Source organism: Babylonia areolata, chromosome 5, assembly GCF_041734735.1.
Source record: "Babylonia areolata isolate BAREFJ2019XMU chromosome 5, ASM4173473v1, whole genome shotgun sequence".
Classification (NCBI taxonomy): domain Eukaryota; kingdom Metazoa; phylum Mollusca; class Gastropoda; order Neogastropoda; family Buccinidae; genus Babylonia; species Babylonia areolata.
In genome coordinates, this window is record NC_134880.1 from 32,113,752 (window position 1) to 32,129,002 (window position 15,251).

At 43.4% G+C, this 15,251-nt stretch overlaps 1 protein-coding gene across 1 annotated transcript in view; it reads left to right on the forward strand.

Moving 5' to 3' along the window:
- LOC143282026 (tyrosine-protein phosphatase non-receptor type 9-like) overlaps window positions 1-15,251 on the forward strand; it is a 113,786-nt gene that overhangs the window by 65,829 nt on the left and 32,706 nt on the right. The window contains exon 6 of the mRNA XM_076587452.1: window positions 4,361-4,511. Within this exon, the coding sequence (XP_076443567.1) occupies window positions 4,361-4,511 (151 nt within the window). The remainder of the gene's footprint in view (window positions 1-4,360; window positions 4,512-15,251) is intronic.

Sequence of the window (15,251 nt, forward strand, 5' to 3'; positions counted from 1 at the left end):
GAGGGTGGTGGTGGGGTGGGGGGGAGGATGCTCATGAATCTATCTGTGAATGTGCAGATGGCTGAATAGTCCAATCTGCGCACGAAATGTTTGCTGACAGTTGGGGCAGACAAAGACAGGCATATCATTGTCAGGGAGCTTGTTTGCCCGTGACTTTCTGGCCTGCCTCTTCTGTACAGCTGCAGCAGTCCTGTTGGCCTCGCACAACTTGGCGTCTTTGTGCACAGCAGCGCGCCATTTGTCACGGTCCACTGCAGATTCCTCCCAGGAGTCAGGGTTGATATCAAACGCTTTAAGAGAGACTTTCAGAGTATCTCTGAAGCGCTTCTTCTGACCTCCGTGTGATCTCTTCCCTTGTTGCAGCTCGCCATAGAAGAGCCTTTTGGGCAGCCGATGGTCTGGCATGCGTGCCACGTGTCCAGCCCAGCGAAGCTGGGACTGCGTCAGGATGGTGAAGATGCTGGGAAGGGTGGCTTTTGCGAGCACCTCCGTGTCTGGGGTCCTGTCTTGCCACTTGATGTTCAGTAGCTTCCTGAGGCATGTTGTGTGGCAGTGGTTCAGCTTCTTGGCATGTCGTTGGTACACTGTCCAAGTTTCGCAGGCATACAGTAGTGTGGGGAGAACTACTGCTTTGTAGACCTTTAGCTTGGTCTCAAGACTAATGCCTCTTCTGTTCCAGACATTTGCACTGAGTCTGCCAAAAGTTGCGCTTGCTCTTGCAATCCTGACATTCACTTCATCGTCGATGGTCGCATTTCGTGACAGTGTGCTGCCAAGATATGTGAACCGCTCCACTGCACTGAGTCTCTGACTGTTGACTGTGGTGTTGGGCTCAACGTAGGGTTTCCCTGGGGCTGGCTGATGGAGAACTTCAGTTTTCCTCGTGCTGATGGTAAGGCCGAAGTTCCTGCTGGCAGTGGCAAACTTGTCGACGCTGAGTTGCATGTCAGCTTCAGATCCAGCATTGAGGGCACAATCATCAGCAAACAAAAAGTCTCTGATGATGTCTGTCATGACCTTCGTTTTTGCTTGAAGCCTTCTGAGGTTAAACAACTTGCCATCTGTTCGGTACTTTAGGCCGATTCCAACATCGCCATCTCTGAAGGCATCAGTAAGCATTGCAGAGAACATGAGGCTGAACAGCGTTGGAGCCAGGACGCAGCCTTGCTTGACACCATTTGTGACAGGAAAAGGAGCAGATGTTTCGCCATTGTCCTGGACTCGAGCCTGCATGCCTTCATGGATTTGGCTGACCAAGGAAATAAATTTCCGAGGGCATCCGTACTTGGCCATGATCTTCCACAGTCCCTCTCTACTCACGGTGTCGAAGGCCTTAGTGAGGTCGACATAGGTGGAGAACAGATCAGCATTTTGCTCCTGACATTTCTCTTGCAGCTGCCTTGCAGCAAACACCATGTCGGTGGTTCCACGCTCTTTCCGGAATCCACATTGGCTCTCAGGCAAATGACCTTGGTCGAGGTGTGCTGTGAGGCGGTTTAGTAGGATCCTGGCAAGTATCTTGCCTGCAATGGAGAGCAAGGAAATGCCCCGATGGTTATCACAGGCTTGCCGGTTCCCCTTTCGCTTGTACAAGTGAATGATAGATGCATCTTTGAAATCCTGGGGGATCGTCTCTTCTTTCCACATGAGTGAGTACAGCTGATGGAGCTTCTCAGTCAGCACAGTGCCTCCATCCTTGTAGACCTCTGCTGGTATGGAGTCTGAGCCAGGTGCTTTGCCACTGGATAGCAGATGGATTGCTTTCTGGGTCTCAAGAAGTGTTGGCGGATCGTCCAGTGCTTCGTTGATGGGGACTTGTGGGAGACGGTCTATGGCTTCATCATTTATGGAGGAAGGGCGATTTAAGACACTGTTGAAGTGCTCAGCCCAGCGTTCGAGAATTTTCTCCTTCTCGGTGATCAAGGTATTCCCATCTGCACTGAGGAGGGGGGATGATCCTGAGGATGTGGGGCCATAGACTTCTTTTAAGGCATCATAGAACCTCTTCATATTGTGCCTGTCAGCATATCCCTGGATCTCATCAGCTTTGTCACTCAGCCACTTATCCTGCATCTGACTTAACTTTTGCTGAACAGTCCTGCGGATGGCATCGTACGCATCCTTTTTCATGTGGACTTTGGGTTGCTCAGGTAGGCTTGATGCAGACGGCGTTTCTCATCCAGAAGCTGCTTGATTTCATCACAGTTTTCATCAAACCAGTCTTTGTGCTTTCTGGTCATGGGTCCCAGGGTCTCTGAAGCTGTACTATAGATCAGCTCACACAGGGTCCTCCAGTCAGACTCCACATTCTGGTTGTCCAGAGAGGCGGATTCCAGACGATCTTCCAGCAGCTCCACAAAGGACTGTTTGATGGTGATGTTATTCAGCTTAGCGATGTTGAGCCGTTTTGGAGCCTTCTGGCCTTCGGGGCGTCTCTTGGGCTGGATTCGAATATTCAGCTTCGAGACTACAAGGCGATGGTCTGTCCAACACTCGGCGCCACACATGGTCTTTGTCACACGTACATCTTGCCTATCCGTTTTCCTGACGATGACGTAATCAATGAGATGCCAATGCATTGAGCGAGGGTGCATCCATGACGTCCTGTTATGGGTAGGGAGGCAGAAAACTGTGTTGGTTATCAGCAGTTCGTGCTCTGCACAAGTCTGAAGCAAAAGCAATCCATTTGGGTTGCAGTGGCCCACACCGTGCTTTCCAATCACTCCATCCTAGGAGATGTAGTCAGAGCCAACTCTATCATTGAAGTCCCCAAGAATGATGAGCTTATCTGCTTTAGGGATAGCAGCAATGACATAGTGAAGGTCCTCGTAGAACTTCGCCTTCACTTCATCCGGGTTGGTCATGGTTGGGGCGTAGGCACTGACAATGGTGAGGTGCTTCTGGCCAGATGCCAGTGGGAGTTTCATGGTCATAAGCCTATCGTTGACTCCCTTTGGGATTCCATCTAGCTTGCTGACAAGTGCTGTTTTTACTGCAAAACCAACGCCAGCCTCACATCGCTCTTCGCTTCCTCGTCCACTCCAGAAGAAGGTGTAACCAGATCCCCGTTCACAGAGCTCGCCTTCGCCTGCAAGCCGAGTCTCACTCAAGGCTGCAGTGTCAATGTTGTATCTGGCGAGTTCGGATGCAACTAGTGCCATTCTCCTTTGGGGTCTGTCCGCGTTATCTCTGTCCAGGAGAGTCCTTATGTTCCAAGCACCAACGGTGAGAGGAACAATCCTTGTTTTTTTCTTTTCTTTCTTTTTGTTTCGACCGCTGATGTAGGGTCCCCGCCAGCCGCGGTATGCTGGCCAGGGTGATATGGAGCAGGCAATTTTTAGGGCACCTTTTCTAGCCCCTTCCTCATGCCAGGGAGGTGAACAGTGCATTCCTAAAGAGGGCTGCTCAGACGCTCAGATGGCTGCCGAGCTCCATCGCTGCTCCTGTCGACGAAGAACAACCCTATGGCCAGAGCCGCCTGCGTGCAGGTCTGCAGCTGCGACTGCCAGTGTACCCACACCTGTCGTTTCGTCGCTCGCCTGTCACCACAGGACTTGGGGGTGATGAAATGATGAAGGATGAAAGGTCATTTTGGATGACTGATGACTTGCGCGATGAGTTTGTTTAAAGTGAAGAGGAGTTGCGCAACGTCGACCTCACTCTCTCGTCCGGGTCCACCAATTTCCAGTGGCAAGACTAAGTCGAGACGACTGGAGGATGAGCACGGATGCAGTGGATGACCAAGATATCCTTTCGGTGTCTCATCTTGCTCTCTGCACTCCACAGTGCGTTGCTGTAACCGCCTTCCTCTCCGTTGAACCGATAGGTTTCTTCTGCAGATTCTGCCGGATCCAGACTTCGCATGCATGGGTAGACACACCCCGGGGACCAACTGCGTGTGGCATGCACACAGCACAGTGGAGCTAGATGGCCGGCGGTGGCTCTCCTTAGCCGACGCCCTTTTATGGATCTCCATAAGGGTGTCTAGCCACCCGCCTCACCAGTCCTGGAAGGGAGCACTGGGAGTGCCGGTTTAGTCGCCGGCAACCCGACCCTGAACAGGTTGTACTGGATTACAGGTTACCAGTAGCAGATCTAATGACCTGACCTGATTAATTTTGAATCAATAATCCAACCTTGGCAAACATACTAAGGGTACCCATGTATGTATGTATTTATTTAATTATTTAAACCAGCTGGCCCACTTAATTGTCGGAAAAAATTAACAAAGGAGTAGAGCCATATCATAATGAATGGGCATACTGTATGGGGAATGGTATTATGGTACATAGACAACCACCCATACTTGGCTTCATAATCTTGACATGACTTTGACACATATTGTCTTTTTCTCTCTCAGAACTATAGAGCGCCAGCGAATGAAGTGTGGACAGTACTGGCCTGGTGACAAACAAGCAGATGAACAGTTTGAGGAATTCGTCATCCACAACAGCTCTGTGACTTCTTTTCACAACTATTTGGAGACTAAGCTTATTTTGCACAATACCAGTGTAAGTTTCCTTGTTTTCTGCTTGAATATTGCTGAAGCTGTTTGAAAAAAAGAAACAGAATGCATGATTGTATTCTCAATTCATCGTGGACAAATATTAAAATTTCACAATTAGATCAGTCTGTTTAGAAATGTAGTCATAGTCCCCTTTTACTAGAGTGGAAAGAACATGATTAAGTCCATAAGATTCATGCAATTATATCATCTAGCCAGTATGTCAACAGACATGTTTAAAAGCCTTTGTGACTCATAGGTAAGGAGCTTAAGGAAAGAAGAAGAAATAAGGATCTAGCAAGTCCCTAATTTCAGCAGCAAAGATTCACAGCATTGGAATTACAGATTTAGCTTGAATGTTACAGTTGGCTTCCAAATTATGAGGACTGTTAGTTCTTTTCATACTTTCCAAAGTAAATCTTTGATATACTGCGATTGTATCTTCTTAGGAACACCAACCGATGAAAAGGTTGACAGTCACAGTTGTGTGAGTTTGATGTTTAATATGTTGTTGGTAGAAGTTTACTCTCATTATTTTAGCAGTTAAATACTGAATAAGTAGACTAGGTGTCATATATTGTGTAGCTGGTTTCAATTCAGTTTTTAAGAATGCTGCTGCCACCTCGTAATGTGTAATTCAATTATATTCATTGATGCTGTTTCAAATGCAGTGTAAAAACTGACGATGTTGAAAAATTAATAGAAATCTAAGTGCATCTGTAGATTCTCTTTTGTATTGTGTACTTTTGTTATTTTTGTTGTTGTCAAAACAGATTTGTCTGTGTGACATTTGGGCTGCGCTCCCCAGGGAGAGCATATTGCCAAAGTGTAGTGAAACCGTTTTTTTTCTTTTTTTTTCTTTGTGCTGGTGTATCGTTCTACTATCAAGGTGGATTTTTATACAGAACTTTGCCAGGGAAACTCCTTTGTTGCCATGGGTTCATTTATATATGCTGAGTGCAAGCTGCACATAGGATATCATCACATCCAAATAGCTAACGCCAAGACCACCACAACCCAGTTCATATGTCTTTTTCAGAAAATGGTATGACTCCCATCCCAGAACATTACTGACATGAAAATGTATTACATGAATGACCTGACTATCATTATTACTTCTTCCTCTTTTTTTTCTTTTTTTTTATTCAGCTCATTTCAGTCAGTATTTGACAGTTTAAAATTTGATACTCCACCATCTTCTTGAAGAAAATTTGTGTTATATAGTTTGGTCCATGGATGGTTACAATAAGGCTGTAGGCTGCAAAAAAAGTGTAAAAAAAAAAAAAGAAAAAAAAAAGAAGAAGAATAAGTATGAACGTATCAATTTTAGCAATGAATACCTCACTCACTAAGTATCCATGATCATTAACATACTGATTTTAAGACATGTTTACTTTCTTCTTTTAATTATGAAAACAGTAGTGTACCTATCATTACTTTTTTAAAAATCACATTATTTCAGTCAGCATTTGACAATTTAAAACTTAATATTCCACCATCTTCTTGAAGAAAATGTGTGCTATATGGTATGGAGAGGTTACAATAAGGCTGTAGGCTGCAAAAAAAGTGTAAAAAAGAAAAAGTATAAAAATATCAATTTAGCAATGAATACCTCTCTCACAAAGAACCCATGATCATTATCATACTGATTTTAAGACATGTTTATGGTTTTTTTCTTTTGATTATGAAAACAGTAGTAAAGGTATGGGCCTGTCAGCAGCTGAAATGCAAAGAAGGTGCAGTGAGATCCTGAGGCTGAGAGAAAAAACAGATAATCAGGACAGATGGAAAAGTCTGTAAAAGATGCGACAAGCTGAAAACATATGGCAGCATAACAGAAGAGGAAGAAAAATCAACAAGCTTCTAGAAATCTGAAAAAAAAAGCTTGAAATCTGAAAAAAAAAAAAAAAAGCTTAGAAAACAATTAACATAGTGGGGGATGTAAGCAATTTACCACTGCACTTTTTAGTGAAAGATAAAGCATCTGTTTATAGACATATTTAATTATACTGAGATTTTTGATTAACAGACATCTTCAGAGTCATCCATGAGAGACGCAATGATCAGTTAAGAATTGGTCACTTGTCAATTTTTTCTATTCTGACAGTACTGGCACACCATACCGCAATGTTATCTTATTTTCTTTTCAGAAGACTATCAAAAAAAAATGTAATCTACTTTAAGATTATGAAGCACAAGGGTATACTCATGCATAAAATTCATGTAAAATATGGAAAAGGGAGTTTCCCTAATGGGGTCCAAGTTAAAGTGAAGCACCAGTCATGTTAAACAGTGGCCGCCTGCACACGGGTAAATTATTTGATGAGAAATTTTTTTCTTCTTCTTTTTTATGATTTTCATTATCCTGAGAGCATTTGTTTTCACATGATTTGAAATTATTTACCTATACTGTTGATAATCAAGAGACTCCATTGTTGATATATTCTTTAATTACATTTTTATTAACCCTTTCACTGCCAGTCAATTTAGAGTGCAAAATTCCCTTGTGCTATAAAGACAGAAAATATGGTGTCTAAGAATAGCTTGGGATTCCCCCTGTGATATGTGGAAAATATGGCCTATCTTACCACCGAACATAAAGAACAGTAGGTTCATGGATAACAAACCCATGATCTGGTCACTCTTCAGTGACATGGGTCCTCTACCTAGTTGCTGTATAAATGCGAGTTTGGCAGTGAAAGGGTTAATGGAGTCATTTTGCTAGATCTAATCAGCATGACACTGTTTTGCTTATTTTGAATCGACTGTCATTTGTGTTTTATTTTCTGGTCATAAGGATGAGATGATTAACCGTGGTCCCGTGTGCCGAAATGCATTCAATGCATTTTTTTTAGAAAATTCCATGTATCAGACAGACGTGCGCTCACACACACACACACGCTCATGCACACGTACACACAAGGAAGAACAATGTTTCCCATTGGCATAGAATCTTAGAGCTATCATGGCCTTGGGTATTAGGTAGCGGAGATCAAGAAAGAAAAAGAAAGAGCACTCTTTAACATATCCGTATCATTTGTCATAGAGAGAGAGAGTGTGTGTTTTAGGCATTCACATTGTGTTTGTGTGAGTTTGAGAGAATGGTGAGGGATGACAGAAAAAGATTTTGAGAAGCACAGAGATCAAGATTGAGACATAGTTCCAGAGGGAGAAAGTGGTACAAACAGCTATTACATCTGCATGTTGGTTGCATGGGAAACAGGACTTTCCACACTACCCTTTGATAGGTGGCTGACCCTTTAACAGTTTCAGCTTCAAGGTGTCAGAACATGTGGACAGTTTCATATATGTTGTATACCACATCTGCTGTATTAAAAAAAAAAAAAAAAAAAAAAAGCAAAAGATGCCTGGCCTTTGCAAAAACCCACCTTGCTGATCAGGCCTTGTGAGCTTATCATGGGTTTATGTTAAACATAAAATGAAATAAAATGACAAGACAAAATAATCCAAATAATTAGATGCATTAAAATATAGTGAAGGCAAATGATTGAAATAAAAACAAGAACAACAAGAGAGGCAAGGCCTTCAAAACTCACTTGTGATAGACTTAAAAAAAAAAAAAAAATCTAATCGTTAAAATGTGTTCTGTATTTGTTAATATAAAGTTTCGCGTTTAAAAAAACAAAGAAAAAAAAGCCCTGTACACTGAGAGTAAAACACACAAGCTTTTTATGTATTGAGTATAATTTCAAAATGCAATGTTTAAGATGAGAAAGATCAGTTAAAGCAAATTAAGTCCCCTAGCATTAATTACAGAGTAATTTCCCTTGTTTACTAACAGCACTGAAACGTTTGCAAAATAAATATAACTTCCATGCTTACCAAAAGAAGTTCCTGTTTGAACAAAAAATGATAATAATGACTGCTCTTGTTGTTGTGTCAGAATATCAGATCAAAGTTTAGAGAATACAAAAAATATAAATATAACAGTAAATGCAGTTTGCATATAATTAGGCTTCATTTTTGTATTTTTTGTGCCCATCCCAGAGGTGCAATATTGTTTTAAACAAGATGACTGGAAAGAACTGAATTTTTCCTATTTTTATGCCTAATTTAGTGTCAACTGACAAAGTATTTGCAGAGAAAATGGCAATGTTAAAGTTTACCACGGACACACACACACACACACACACACACACAGACAACCGAACACCGGGTTAAAACATAGACTCACTTTGTTTACACAAGTGAGTCAAAAATGGGCCATGCTCAGCGAATCCATGTGCACCCACACATGCACACATATTGACACAGTGTAAAAATGCTTTCACTCACTCACACACACACACACACACACAGATACACAACGGACATGCAGTGATTTGCATTCTCACAACAAGAAGGCCCATCTCAACCAATGAACATATGTGCCAAGGCCATACACTACACACAAAAGCATACAAATTCCTACACATAAATTCACACACACACACACACACACACATATTATGTGTGGTCAAAACAAAAATAAACCAAAAATTGTCACTCAGCAGGATTATGCATGCACATAAACATGCACGGGCACACACATACATATACATGTGCATGCATGCACACACATGCAACATTTATTCGACAAAAAAGAAAAGTTTGTACATGCATGCATTAGTGCAAGTACACACACACTCACACACAAATATATCCTTCACACACAAACACTTGTGCACACACCCATACATTCCCCAGTTCTCACAACAACAACAACAACACACACACAAACACACACATACACCAGCTCCATGACACACACCTATGCCCATGACACACACACATGCATTCACATGTATACTGCCACAATTTTGTTTCAAAAGGTGTGAGAAAAAATCTCTGTGGCCATGAACGTAACATTTAGCATGTTTTTCAGTGTGCCATATTTGGGAGGGCCCAGAAGGACCCTGTTCCATTTTGAAGAAATCTGAACATTGTTGGTTTGGAAATGATGCCAATATTTATTTATTTGGTAATTGATCATGCTCAACCTTTCAAGTTAGACTTTCAGCCGTTCCCTCTATCATTCTTTCTTTGAGGTGGTGAGGTGACAATGTAGTGATGGCTTTTGAAGCATTCTTTTACTTAAGATTTCAGATCTTCCCAGATGCAGATCGCTTGTTGTTGTTGTGCTACCAGTAATTCTGTCCATTCGTCATTTTTCTGCAAGATGTGTTAAGGAAAGACAAGAAGGCAGACCTGATCAAAAAGGAAATGTTTTTGATAAAAATAAACAATAAACCTCCTGGGGGTCACTACTTTGTTGTGGTTGGGAGGCTTAACCCTTTGAGCCCTGACCACCGCTTTACCGGTGGCAGAGAAAAATGACATAATGCTCAGCCACCGGTTGAGCGGTGTGTAAACACTTAAAGCGTGCAGAGTCTCAACCTGGCCCGTCAGGTCAGAAATCAGGGACAAAATGTGCGAGAAAACAACTGTACACAATGCAGCAAGTAATTGATATGCTTGATGATTTATCGGAAGTAGAGTATGGCAATGATTGCTCTGATAGTGAGATGGAATTCGAATCGGATGATTTTGCTACAGATAGTGATGTTGAAAATGAATCTGAGCATGCAGAATCAGTTGATCAAAGGAGGCGTGTCAGGTTGAGACTCTGCACGCTTCATGGTAGAAATCGATCTTTTTTATCCAAAGCACATGCACAAAACACAGTGAGGGGGCGCGGCAATGTTGATACTACGTTTGCTGACGTCAGAATATTACGGTTTTTCTGATTGGCTCTTTAGTATAAGTCAACCAATAGCAAAACACGACACAAGTGTTTACGCACCAGGCATTATGCCACCCCTCCCCACCACCGGTAAAGCGGTGGTCAGGGCTCAAAGGGTTAATGGCCACTGATTGAGCAAGCTAGGTCAGCGGGGACATCAGTGCTTCAGAAGGTTTATTGCTTTCAACGCCTTATTTGACAACCTACATAACCATTGTAGTTGACCATGCTGAATACATGGTGGTATTGTACTAATGCTTCTGGTAGGGCTTCCCATGCTGAACAGGTTGTGAGGCCCAAAGTAAAAGTGACCAGTGTCCCTTTCGCTGTTCTTTCTTCTTTTTACTGGTTCATTTTCTGTCTTTAGCTCCCCATCAAGCCTTCATTTGCACTTTCTTTTTTCTCCACGGCCTTCTTCAGGCCCGCCTTGTTTGCCATGTGGCACGACCTCTGATGGAGGATAATGAGGTCCTGGGGATTGAGAGAGCACGCTGCTTTCAACACATTTCTTTGGCTTGAACCTCTCCTTGACAGGCAGCAAACATTGGCCCATGTGTGGCAATCGGCTACCCCAACATGGGGCAGGGACAAGACTGGCAGTTGAGAGGCTGACTAAGGCAACCACCTCTGTGTCCAGTTCTCTGTAAAGTTAGTTCTTATCTTATTGTCATATATCCCTCCTGAAACCTGGAAGGGGTCAAGCTGGTGTTCCTTGACCCTGGCCCCTAAGTTGGACTCCATGGTGGGTGGGTAAGGGAGGGATGAATCTCAGTATTTCTAAACATTGCTTCCAAACCAATAATCCCCCAAAAAGTGGCAAAGAGGAGGAGACCAGGAATGGAAAGTGACTCTGACTATGATTAGGAGGTTCGGAGCTTGTGGTGGTGGGTGCTGATGCTTACAAGCCCTTGTCAGCTCTCAGTCCTTTTGCCATCCGAAAAGGGTTTCAGTGTCTGGCCGGTACCCTGAAATTCATTAAGCGACTGAGAAATGGTTCCTTTCTTGTGGGATGCTTGTCCAGGAAGCAGTCACAACTTCTGCTGAAGGCTGATACTTCGTGGATCGGGCGGTGAAGGTCTCACCTCACAAAGGGCTTAACTGATCGAAGGGTGAAATTTGATGCCCTGAATTGAAGGGTGTCTTGGAGACTGAAATCAAGAAGGGGCTGTCATCCTAAAAGGTCACTGACGTGTAAAGGGTGATGGTACGTAAATGGTATGCTCAAAGGCAACTAGTTCATCAGGGCAAACGTGACAGTCCAGCCCTTTGCGTTGACTGTGGAGGCAGCCACCCATCTTCTAAAGATTGCCCCACCTGGAAAAGAGAGAAAGAGATCCAAAGGGTGAAGACAGAGAAGACGATAACCTTTTTTGAGGCAAGAAAGATTGTGGAGGCCACTTTGCCAAAGGTGGGGCCTTCATATACGGTGGTGGTATGACCCAAGCTTGTTAACATTGCTGTCTAAACAGCGTCCATAGGGACACAGACAGACATACCAGGTAAGGCTGTCGGGTCAACAGCCTCGGGTGCAGGGGCTGTATCCACTCCTTTCCACCCTGCACAGTAGTCCTCAGGGGCTGCTGGGCAGGGTGGTGAAGCTTCTGGTGGAGGCATGGTATCTGCCTCTCATCCCCAACCCCACCCCCTCCTCATCCCTCCTCTTGTCAGCTGGCCCCTCGGGCTGGTGGGAGTGCCCAGAAGCCTCTCTCCCCTCCAAAACAAAATAAGGAGGGAAAGCCTGCAGGCTTGGCAAGGTCAAGGAGGGCTGAAGAGGTGGATGTTCTGGCTCGGCCAGACACAGACATAGACAAAGCTGAAATAAGCACAGTTAATCGCTTTTTAGTCTTGTCTGACCATAGGCCATTAAAAGTGGAAGAGCACGAGGTAGAGATAGACTACGAAGCTGCTACAATTTTACCCTAAATTTTTATGGCTATCATTCAGTGGAATATCCATGGTTTTAACGCTAACTTTCAAACACTCTATTGCTTTGTCATTCTTTAAATCTTCAGTGCTGGCTCTGCAGGAAACTCTGCAGAGAGATGGCAAGATTTTATCTCTTTCAGGTTTTGACGCAAATTTTTAAACCTGCTCAACCTAAGCAAGAGGGATTGATGGGAGGCATCACTCTTGTTTTTACATAATTCATTTTTATATAGTACCGTTTCCTTAAACACACCTTTACAGGCAGTGGCAGCCAGTCATGCAAAATGAAACCTTCACTGTCTGTTCAGTTTATCTTCCTCCTGTTCATGTTCTGAGGCAGGACTTCATAAACCTTGTCAACTAACTTCCTCACCTTTTTTGCTGCTGGGCAACTTTAATGGCCACTCCCCAGTCTGGGGTAGTGAGGTGACATCAACCTGAGGTCTTCTCTTAGGAAACATTCATTCTGACATGGACTTAAGTTGTCTAAACAACAAATCACCTTTTTACCTTCATCTTTCTTCTGGGAAGCTCTCTTGTCTGGATCTGTCAGTGTGCAATACATCATTGGTCCTGGATGGCAAATGGAAAGTGCACCACAATCTGCACAGGAGTGACCACTTTCCTGTCATCCTCCATTCCACAGATGTGGAAGGTGACTCTCTGCCTGACTGCCTGAACAAAGCTAACTGGGGAATGTTTAGTTCCAAAATAAGAGTAGAGCTGGAGTAAGGAGTCTTGCTAAGTTTCAGAAAAAAAGCACAGTGGCACATCTTTTAGAGATTGGAGGCAGACAGCATGCGAACCCATCAGCATCTGAAGACGAAATCAAGATTAGTTTTTTAAAAATGGTAAGTGATGTTCCTGGGGAGATTTTTGCTCTTCATTGACCTCCAACACACCCAAGAAGAAAGTGTGAAAAATGTTTAAGAAAAATAAAAGGAAAAACGTTTTGTCCAACCTTACTCCATCTGGAGTTGTCAGACACTCTGATGATAGAGAAGATCGCAGTTGCCAATTTACTTGCCTCCACAATTGAATCGAACTCTGTATCTGCCATTAAATCTGCCCTGTTCCTCAAAACCAAAAGTCCAAAAGAAAAACACCCTGCAACTTTTCATCTGACAATACTGAAAACTATAGCCTTTCCCTTACACTGAATGGATTAAAATCTGCCCTTCAAACCTCAACAGATTCCTCTTCTGGATTGGGCCAGATTCTGGAAACATCTTCCTGAAACCTTTCTGGAAACTCTATTAAAAGTTTACAATCATATCTGAACCACAGGCTTTTTCCCACCCTCTTGTAGGAAAGCCCTTATAATCCTTGTACCAAAACCAGGAACAGACCTCTCTCCCTTCAAATTACTGCCCAATTGCACTGACCAGCTGCATTTGTAAACTAATAGAGCAGATGGTCAACGGTAGACTGATGTGGAACTAGACTGACGGCCTGCTGGCAAAAAACCAGAGTGGTTTCCATAATTATTACTCTACCGTTGACCATCTGGTCCATCTGGAAACCACAGTTCGAAATGCTTTCATTAACAAACAGCATGCAGTGGCCATTTTTTTTTTTTTTTTTTTTTTGAAGAAGCCTATGATACTACCTGGAAACGTGGCATCCTCTCTGATCTTTACAACCTTGGCTTCCGAGGACACCTCCCCCAGTTTGTTCACAATTTCTTGCATGTCCAACAGTTCCAGGTGAGGGTCGGCACCACTCTGTCTGACATGCATGAGCAGGAGCTGGGTGTTCCACAAGGGAGCATTCTGTCACCTGCTCTTTTCAGCATAAAGATTAACTCACTCTGGACGATGGAACGCAATGGCGTTCCTGACGTAAGGCAGCGTTCTGGACGATGGCACCCCACATGACAAGCTAATCTGCATACATATCGAAAATGGCATTGCAGGCGGTACAAGTGGAAATTTTTGGAGCAAACTGTGTCATGACAGTGGCTTTTTACTGCTGTTGAAGTGATTGAAATGCTTCAAACTGAAGATTTTGACATAGATGAGGATGATGAAGAGGTTGAATAAAATATCTGCAATGAAGAAAGCTAACAGCAAGAAGGTACTGACAGTGACTCAGCTTCTGAGGGCAGTGAAGAGGAATGGGGGTGGGCATACACTTGACATGAGGAGAGGGGTCAGTGGGCCAAGTACAGCGAGTTTCATTCAGTTACTTTATATTTTTTTATTTTTTGTGATTTTTTTCCTAACCCTATGAAATGGGTCGTCTGTAGGGAAAAGCAAGGGAGAAAACTATTCCTCCAGAGTGAATTAATGACATCATGCAGTCAGTCCAGAAGGAATCGGACAGCTCTTTGTTTGTGGATGATTGTGCCCACAACGCAACTGGTTGTCACATATGCCAGCATCCAGCAATAGCTCCAGATCTGTGTAGATAAAATTCAGCATTGGACAGAGGAGAACGATTTCACCTTTTCTTCCACAAAAACTCAATGTATCCACTTTCATAACTTTCAGCAAATCTTTCTGGACCCTGAAATTTGTCTGGGAAAATCCACCATCCCGGCGGTCAAGGAAGTTTTAATTTTCTGGGGGTTGTTTTTGATCAGAAGCTAAATTTCCTCAGTCACATTGAACAGCAGAAAACTTGCCAAAAAGCTCTGATATAATCCAAGTCGTGGCACACAAGGACTGGGGCACTGATAAGAAAACACTGTTGCACCTCTGCTGAGCCCTGGTCCAGTCCAAAGGTGTACAGCCTACCTTTCCTGACCAGCCCTCAATGAAACACATTCTGTCTGACAGTTCAGTTTACACTGCAGAGCTGACCGCACTGGTTCTGGCGTTAAAAATTGTTCTCCATGCAAACACAAGATTTCTGTTTTGTTTCTTTTGACTCCCTCTTAGCCCTGGAGGTGGTTGCCTGCAGGAATCTCAGACATCCGAAACTACTGGAATTTTATGAAATCTTTACACTTGTAACAAGGAAATGGTATGACGTTTTGGCCTGGATTCCTGGCCATGTTGGCGTTTGCAGTAATGAAATGGCAACCAGCTGGCTAAGAACGGTGTAAAGGAAAAATTATTGAGATCCACAGACATG